The sequence below is a fragment of the Mytilus trossulus genome, chromosome 8 (assembly GCF_036588685.1).
Source record: "Mytilus trossulus isolate FHL-02 chromosome 8, PNRI_Mtr1.1.1.hap1, whole genome shotgun sequence".
NCBI lineage: Eukaryota > Metazoa > Mollusca > Bivalvia > Mytilida > Mytilidae > Mytilus > Mytilus trossulus.
In genome coordinates, this window is record NC_086380.1 from 78,380,430 (window position 1) to 78,389,954 (window position 9,525).

The 9,525-nt window shown below is 31.7% G+C and overlaps 1 protein-coding gene across 1 annotated transcript in view; it reads left to right on the forward strand.

Moving 5' to 3' along the window:
- Positions 1 to 2,497, forward strand: part of LOC134728040 (VWFA and cache domain-containing protein 1-like) — a 38,328-nt gene extending 35,831 nt beyond the window's left edge. The window contains exons 21-23 of the mRNA XM_063592439.1: positions 382 to 501; positions 883 to 1,019; positions 2,012 to 2,497. Coding sequence (XP_063448509.1) covers positions 382 to 501; positions 883 to 1,019; positions 2,012 to 2,370 — 616 coding nt within the window. The 3' untranslated portion in view covers positions 2,371 to 2,497. The remainder of the gene's footprint in view (positions 1 to 381; positions 502 to 882; positions 1,020 to 2,011) is intronic.
- The last annotated feature ends 7,028 nt before the right edge of the window (positions 2,498 to 9,525 follow it).

The following is a 9,525-nucleotide window of genomic DNA, read 5'->3' on the forward strand; positions in this document are numbered from 1 at the left end:
CTTATATGAAATATACATTTTTCGAGAAATAAAAAAAGCAACACAATTACAGTTTTGTATAGGTGGTACACAATATCCTCACTAAAACTTATTTGACTCGTTGAATTTTCATAAAATTATATAAAAGTATTTACTTTGACCCTTTGACAAAAAAAATTTAAATTTAAAAAAAATTAAACAAACCGTTTTATCAGAAAAATTACTCTGGTTATATAGCAGTAAGACAAACACTGATTTTGATCAATGAGAAGCTAAATATCTCCTTATCAACACAACGTAATTAAAACGTTTAGCTGATTTTACAGAGTAATCTCCTTGAAGTGTTAGTTACCACCTTAAACATAACATCTAATTATATTGATTTTCTTTATGTTTCTTAAGCAATTCCAGCTATCCGTGTAGTGCATCTGTCCCTGATACTTCCGGAAAAAGTTCACCTGACGACTTCACAGGGTTGCAAACATGTTTCAACCCAAAATGTCACGAAAAAGACAGTAAAACGTAAGTATTCATGCATGAGTTGATAACATTTACATTTTATCAATATTAGTGTAAGTACTAAAACGGTCAAGTATGTTATTTATTTGTTCCAAATTGTTGGTGATAATTAGATATCAGAGGTACCAGGATTATATTTTATTACGCCAGGCGCGCGTTTCTTAAACATAAGACTCATCAGTGACGCTAATATCAAATTATTTTTAAAGAAAAACAAGTACAAAGTTGAAGAGCATTGACTTTGCGGTATGGGCTTTGCTCATTGTTGAAGACCGTACGATGACCTATAGTTGTTAATGTCTGTGCCATTTTGGCTTTCCACAAGAGACCAAAATGGCACAGTATTCGAGTACTCGTTGACATCCCTAGTTTTTGTTCTTTTAGGAAATGTTTCAGTGAAGCCGAGTGTGGATGGTGTGAGTTTACTGATGAAGGAAGTGAACTGAAATCAAAATGTTGCCGACTTAAAGAAGATTGTTCTTTTGGAAAAACCAAATCAACAAACAGAGACACATGTGAAGGTAAACGCATACAACATGTTACTGTCGATATGTTCACTTGATTCATATGTATAACAGATCCTATTTCGGTAGCATACAGTGTTTCAATGTTTTAACTAACTTTAGGTGGGTTGAGTGAGAAGAGAGGAAAACAACAATCGACAAAATGAAAAAAAGTTAGGCAAACAAAAAAATCGAAACAAAACCTGTGAATCTACTCCAGTTCTTCTAGAACTAGACATTTTCGTCGATTTCTGGACTGACAAGTTGAATCCGCTGATTATTTACTATTCGCCACAAGTTTGAAAAGCAGAACGTATTACGAAATTAAGCTATGTCAAACGGAGTATATCCAACAGCAGCTATGACAGAGTAAAATTGCAAGATTTAATTAGGATTATTACTAAACATTGAATATTCAGTAAAAGGGAAATAATTCATTCAAGGAGTTCAATAAATCGATTTTTCATACCACTGGTTTGTTTTTTTCTTTTTTTCTACAGAACGACAGCAGGAATTATTTAAGTTATTATAACAACACAAATATGGGAGAGTACCGTATAACGTGTTTTTTTCACAGGGTGCAAATTTTCCCATTTTCGAGGCTAAAAATAAATCGCCATAAAAATTCCGCAAAAGCACATGCATAGGTATTGATAAAAGTAATGAATCCGCCAAAATAATAACCGCCATGTATGTCTTATACCTTATTGCATGGAGTTTTACACTCGTCACACTGCCCCTTTTACGATATCCATGTTTTAAAATAGATTATGAACTGGGGATTTATTTGTTTTGAACGTATGAACATATTGTGACAGATAAACCACAAAGAACATAAATCTATATTTTTTCGTAAATGACATTTATCAGCTATTGAGGTCTTATATGAAAAGAAAAATTGGTGCTTTGGGGTTAGAAGTTCAAACATTTGACCAAAAAACATACGCCTCATCTTAGTTTATCATTAATGGTTTCTGCTTTTTCTTTAAATATTTGATTGTTTTTTCTAGTACCTGTTTCACCTGTTTCAAACAACAACCCGTCTGATTCCTCATCATCAACTGACACAACAGCATCGCTTGTCGGTGGATTAGCTGCATTAGCAGCTATATTAGTATTATTAGTTGTTATTGGAACTATTTATTGCATCAGAAAAAATAAATTGTGTGATGGTCGGTATAAAGACAATGATGATCCCTATATTGATGCATGTCATGTAGACGATGGTACCGGGTCAGGGGTGTTCGAAAACGACGGTATGTCCTGCTCCAGTAGTAACGATTCGTCAAACTACACACGGACAAGTCCGTGTCAACATCAAGTACCTGAAAACAACTATACGGATACAAAGTTTAATCACGTGGGATGATGAAATATGTTGTATATCTTTGATTTATTGAAACATTTGTGATTATGTAATAGATGAATACTCAGTACTCTACGTATAGGTTTAAATCTGTGAATTAATCATGAACATGATGTATGGTTACATATCATTTTAGCCTTGTATCTATTTAGTGTTCTAGTATTTTTACTTTTTCATCACTGTTATTAATGATTGTGATACTTTCTGATTGGTGAAGATGCCCTATTAGATATATTGTGCTAGAAAACAAATAAACAATGACATAATATTTACACATTATATAGTACATCTCTACTTTCTGGAATACAGTCCTCTGTTGTCACAATATAATTTAAAACATTTTTAAGCATACAAATCGTTGTGTTGTAGTCTTCGAAAATAATTTTGGGAATGCATTACATTAACAAATAGAAAATTAGTTGAAACTACTGAATTTAAACAATTTAAGGTAGATAAGGTGCCTTCCTTCATCTTGGATTTTGAAATACGAGAAAACAATCGTTCAAGATCTTATATAAAATGTGCAAATTTTAAGAGTAGAAGTTAATTAATGTGTAAGAATTTTCATTTCAATACAGAAAAAAAGCATGTTTTCTATATGTATGGTTGTATTCTACAAAATACTGAATTCGTTTGTTTGATGTTTTGTTTTCAAATTTACCACATAAGGGGAGGAAACTCAAATGTAAGGTAATATTATTCAGATAAAGTAACTTTTACAATAGAATGTGAAAGAAATTTGCATATTTTATATGTAGCAAGTAAACATAATATATGAGTTCATTCTTTTACTATTTAATAAAAACCCATGATACAGAATAAATTTTGGCAAATCATTAAAAAGTTCTATGGATTAAGTGTCGAAAAAGACAACCACTTTGTTCATGCAAATATATCAGAGAGCGCATACACATAAATACCTATTTGTCGTCCTCACTAATAAAAATTCAAATAGATTTATTAGGATTTTGTAATTTTTAAGAACTTGATTTTATTGTTTTCTCGGGTTTTATAAAGACAATCATATGTGTTATTTATTTGGTTAAACAAACGTATATGAAACAAATATAAGAGTGTATGTCTCATCTTTATTGAGTACCCTTCATAAACGACACTCCAAACAAAAACAGATTGTTAAAAAGGAACCGCATTCCGACAACATTGTAATATCTACATCTATGTCACTAAAGAAGATCCTTAACATCTGTCCGAATCTTGTATGTACAGATAAACAACTGGAGACTAACACTTTTTCATTAGCATAACCATGTCAATTATACGTTGAGTCGTTTCTGTTTTCTTTTATTTTTGAGATAAGACGTGGCACGGTACTTGTCTATCCCATATTTATGTATTTGGTTTTGATGTTATATTTGTTATTCTCGTGGTGTATTGTCTGTTGCTTGGTCCGTTTCTGTGTGCTGTTGCGTTTCGGTGTTGTGTCGTTGTTCTCCTCTTATATTTAATGCGTTTCCCTCGGTTTTGGTTTGTTGCCCCGATTTTGTTTTTTGTCCATGGATTTATGAGTTTTGAACAGCGGTATACTACTGTTGCCTTTATATATAACTGTTTTTTTTCTTTTTTCATTAATACACGTAATATATTTGTTGTCTGTGACATATTTTGATAGGCAAATTTATACTTACTTTTTACAGTTATTTACATATTATTAACACTACTGTTTTAAAATGGTGTTGAATTGTTACTCATGTTTATATAACAACATTATATAAATTAAAATTGATAACAGTTAGATCTTTAAAACATACTGGATTTTCATTATAACCCATTTGATGTTTTGTAAAATATATTTTGAAATGTGTAATGTGAATTCGGTGTATTATTACACTCGGATAAAAGCTGGTATTTGTACAGAACTGTTGTTTTCTAAGAGAATGAACAGATCTAGAGAACCAGTCCAAAGATATATATATCAGATGGTTATGATACATAGTGGTCACGTTCATTCATACATCACATTTGCAACATTCCAGCAGCACCTGGATACAGGGTATATATCTCCCAATTGATACGATATTATCGTGCTTGCATTTTTTATCATGATTTTCTTGATAGAGGGTTACTGCTAACAAGTCAGCTATTAAACCAAGAGTTCCAAATGGTGAAGTTGAAATCATCCCTATGTAAATTTTACGGACGCCACCACGATTTGGTTGACCGTTATGGAGTAACCGTCTCTCAAATGATATCGGATATGTTCTTAACGTCGTAACTACAATCCCCTTCCCTTTCATGAATGTAACCTACCGAATTAGACTTATTACCAGATTTGTTATCACATCAGCAACACGACGAGTGCTACATGTTGAGCAGGATCATCTGTTTACCCTTCCGGAGCACGCACATAAGAGCATCCCTAGTTTTTGGTGGGGTGCGTGTTGTTTATTCTTTAGTTTTCTATGTTTTGTGATGTGTACTATTGTTTGTATCGATCTGTTTGTCTTTTTCATTTTTAGCCATGGCGTTGACAGTTTTACTTTAGATTTATGAGTTTGACTGTCCCTTTGGTATCTTTTGTTCCTTTGACATTATAACTTTAAATTTAATATTTCCAAGGAAAACTTTTGCACTTCGATTGTTTTACTTATGTTTATTCCATATTAAGTGTTATCGTTCCTTAAACCTTCATAAACATAAAGTATTGGTCTAAACTAAGTTAAAACTTAAAATAAATACAGTATTTTATGAAAACCAGTATTATATTGTTAAATGCTGAACGGTGACCCATAGTTGTTGATTTGTGTCATTTAGTCCTTCGTGGAGAGTTGCATGCAAACTACATCTTTTTTTTTTTTTTTTATCTATGATCTTAAATGTAATTAACCGATAAAAATAAAAACGGAAAGACATATGTAAATATTCTTTTGCATGATATAACATAATATTACATTCTAATTACAAAGCAGACACTGGAAACGGCAGTTAGATATTATACTTTTTTTTCGATTATGTATATTTTGTATGTAAGTTTTATGGACAATTACGTGTAAGGTAAAATTCATTGATTTTTTATACTGCAATCAGCCACCTATTGTATAGATAACATTTGCACACATAAATAATTGCTTAATTTGTACCATACAATTCTCCTGAATGCTTCCTTTTATTTTGCTTAAGTCGTGATTTGATTAGTTTTGTTTCTTTTACAGTTCGTTGTGGGGTTCCCATCGACGTATGGTCCAAGTTAAAATTTGTGGAGTTTTTCGATATAAAAATTCGATTGAATTTGCAGTATACTTTTTTCTTTAAGGATTTGCTTTTTATTTTGTCTTTAAAATTCGAACATATTTTTGTATATATATCATCTGACAATGCACATACATATTATAGATATGTTCTTTCATTCATTCATTCAATCTTTCATTCATAAATCTGCTAATTTATGAGCGTTTTAAACTATGACTAAATAGAAGAAAGTGTTACAGATTAAATCATTCGCACGACAGAAATATCCGTATAAGGAAATAACAGTTCGGTATACTGTTTTGGGAGGTAGGTTAGAAGCATTTTGCAGATTGACCAATCATTTGTCATTTCTGTTGTTACGCATACTTTTTTGTCATTGGCAATTGTATTCTACATTTTCAGAATTTTCATTTTAATCCTGTCAAATGAGAGTTATTTTTTTTTCAGCTCCTACTAGGCCATTAACATATTTTTAAAAATACACTTGACTCTCTCATCCTGGAAAATCAAATGGTCGTGCTCTACGTTACAGCTGAGCCTATGTAATTAATCATCAAATTATCTGTTTACTCCCATGTTGGTACGCATTGCAATAACTTAAAATCTGTTCTAGAGTTATGAAATTAGTTTTTTGTTTTAATTATGTTAAAAATATTAAGGGCATACTATACAGTTTCGTTTCAGCGATGATTTTTTGACGAAAGTTTTCATATAAACTTGTTTCCACCTAAACAACTCTTATATGTAATAAAAATTTATCTACATGTGCTACTTTAAGAGATAATTGGGGTAAACATTTTTGGAAGTTACTGATTTTTTTTACATTTCGAATTTTATCCTTTGCGTTACTGATGAGTCTTTTGTAGACAAAACCAGTTCATTTACAACAGCCTTATATTTTTGCTTGAGTTGCGCACGTAGCAAATGTAAAACTAATTTTTTTAGAAATGTCAGTTATCCTGCCAGAGAGTGAGTGATAAATGAGAAAGTGAAGACATCGGTGAGGATATGGAAAATCCTAAGTCAAAGAAAAATTACAACATCATGCCAAAAAGAAAGGAAAGAAAAACGAAACATTTATTTTACAAAACATTTCACAGATAAGTGAATCATTAAATAATATAATTTATATATTTAATCATCTTCAAATTATCTTTTTGGACTTGCATAAGGAACATGACGAGTGCCGTGAGGGAAAAATTACCGGCTTACAAATTCTGAGCACATTAGATCACTCTCTCGATTTGTAGGGGTTCGTGTTTTTTAGTCTTTACTTCTTCTATGTTATAGTATTTAATTTGTTGTTTGTTTTTTATGTTTGTTTTTGCCATGAAGTTGTCAAGTTATCATCGACTTACTGTAAACCAACTTAATTTCGCGAGCGATTTATTTTCGCGACTTTCGCGAGTAGAAAAATAACGCTAAAATTAAATCGTCGCAAACAGGAATAACTTGGATCTTTCCCTATCAAACTACATTAAGTTAATAAGAAAATCGCGAAATTAAATTGCTGCGAAGTTGACTAGCTGGAGATAAACGCGAAAAAAAGTATCCGCGAAAATAAGTTGGTTTACAGTATAAGTCTGACTATCCCGTTGGTAGTCTATTGGTTGTGTCCATTCTTCAATTTATTTCTGATACTGAATCATCAATTTTCGTTGGATTTCAATTTTCGTGGATTTCGTCGATACAAGTGAACCATGAAAAGACAAATTTTCTATCGGATTGTTCGCTGAATTCTGGAAACCCGAAAAATTAAATATCCACGAACAACCAAGTTTTCCCTTATCCACGGAAATTGCAATTTTTTTGGTAGCCCCAAAATAAATCTGGAATCTATATGTATAAAAAGAATATATGGTATGATTGTCAATGAGACAATTTCGCCGAATAAAACAGAAATTAAACACATTTAAGTCAACGTACGGTTTAAGAATGAGCAAAGCCCTTACAGCATAGTCAGCTATAGAAGGCCCAACAATAAAAATGAGAAGCAATTCAAATGAGAAAACTAGTTTTTATTAAGGAAATTACAAGTCGTATTTGCAGACCAGATGATTGACGAAACAAATCGCCAGTCGTCATAATTAGTTTCGGTTTAAGGATGTCTTTTTCTCCTGGAACATGATTTTTTCCAAAGTGGCCTCGGCTTTTCGGTTGTTGTCAATGGCGTTTTGGTGGTTGCCAATGGCTCTTCACATTTGTTTCCTGCACCAGACGTGCAAAAGTAAGGAACATCGCATTTAATCGGTATTATATCCGTAGGTTGTGCATCTGAAAACAAATTTAGAATATCTTTAAAAACATCTAAGAACGATAACATATGTGTTATTTTATTATAAAAAAAATATCTGATTCATTTGCATTTGATGTTTTACTAATGAAAAGTAAAATGCAGAGTCATAGGTCGTACAAGTAAGAATTTGGAGCACCATTACCACAAAAAACATGACGTTTAACAGTTTAACTATACAATACATCAACCATAATGTAGTATTTTGACCACTGCAACCAATGGAATTCAATGTCCTTTTTTTTTTTTTTTTATTCAAATCAATTAAATTAACGGTACCAATTTTCTTGCACCAGATGCGCATTTCGACAATACATGTCTCTTCAGTGATGCTCGTGGCCTAAATATTTGAAATCCAAAGCTTATATAAAAGATGAAGAGCAATAATCCAAAAGGTCCAAAAAGTATAGCCAAATCCGTGAAAGGAATCAGAGCTTTGCATGAGGGAGATACATTCCTTAATTTATGATAATCTTCTGACACTATAATAGAGCTATACACATACACGGCTGTCACACAAGTATGTGTTTGTATGAGTGGAGGGGAGCTAGCAATAAAACAAATTTTAAAAGACAACTGTCTTCGGAAATTTTCCTATTCCAAGTTAGAGAAAGGGCAGTTATTTGCTTTCATCATGTTATTTAATAACTACATTTTTTCTTTAATATGTTTAATTCAGATATTTTTGTCTGTAACCAATTGAGCCGGTTATACTTCTAGTATATGTTTATGCTGTTATTTTTTTATCTGAACATCACTGTACATTTTACTTCATACTTTTTGATATTTTACAAGACATGTCCTGAATTGCTCCTGTTAATTGTTAATATGTCTGTCAAGGTCAGGTACCTGATTTGTTGTAGACCTTTGTCTCAAATGGTATAATTTCAATTAAACATATCATAGGTTTGCTTAGTCTAATGTTAAGCTTCGTGTTTTACTATTCAATGGTTTACTATTCAATGGCTGTTTATGTTTTACCTTCTGTTTTAATGAATTGTTTTTAAACCAATTTAACTTTTAATTTTGTGATTCTCAATTATTATTTTCTTACCGACCGGTCTTGCTGCAACAAACAAAGTTACAATTAATCATGTGTATAATATTCCAGTGTACATATGTATTCATTACGAATGGTACCTCGTCAATATACACCAAGTAAATATAAATATAATTTGAATTACAATGTGTTAAAAGTAATCCTTTATTGACGACACCTTGGCTCACACTGAACAGCAAGCTATAAAGGGCCACATGATGATTACATGTAAAACACTAAGGATGTTCAAATCAAAAGCATTGGTAACATTAGCCGTATTCAGCACAACCTTTTGATATGGCACTCAATGCTCTTAAACTTTGTACTTGTTTGAATTTCTTACTATTAAATTATAAGCCTGGTATCTTTGACAACTATTCTAGCATATAGACAAATATGATGTACATACCAATGGCAATCAAATTTTTTGATGTAGCTTCAGAGCAAATGTTGCACAAACCAGTTTCATTGAAAGCTCCTGAAGGCAGGGGATTGATTACTCTTGCATCTGTAATCAGTGATAAAAATATTAATGATTGCAACAAGCATGTTATATCTTGAACAATATTGCAAATATGGCATCGTTTAATATCAAATGTTTTCCGAATTGTTTAAACTT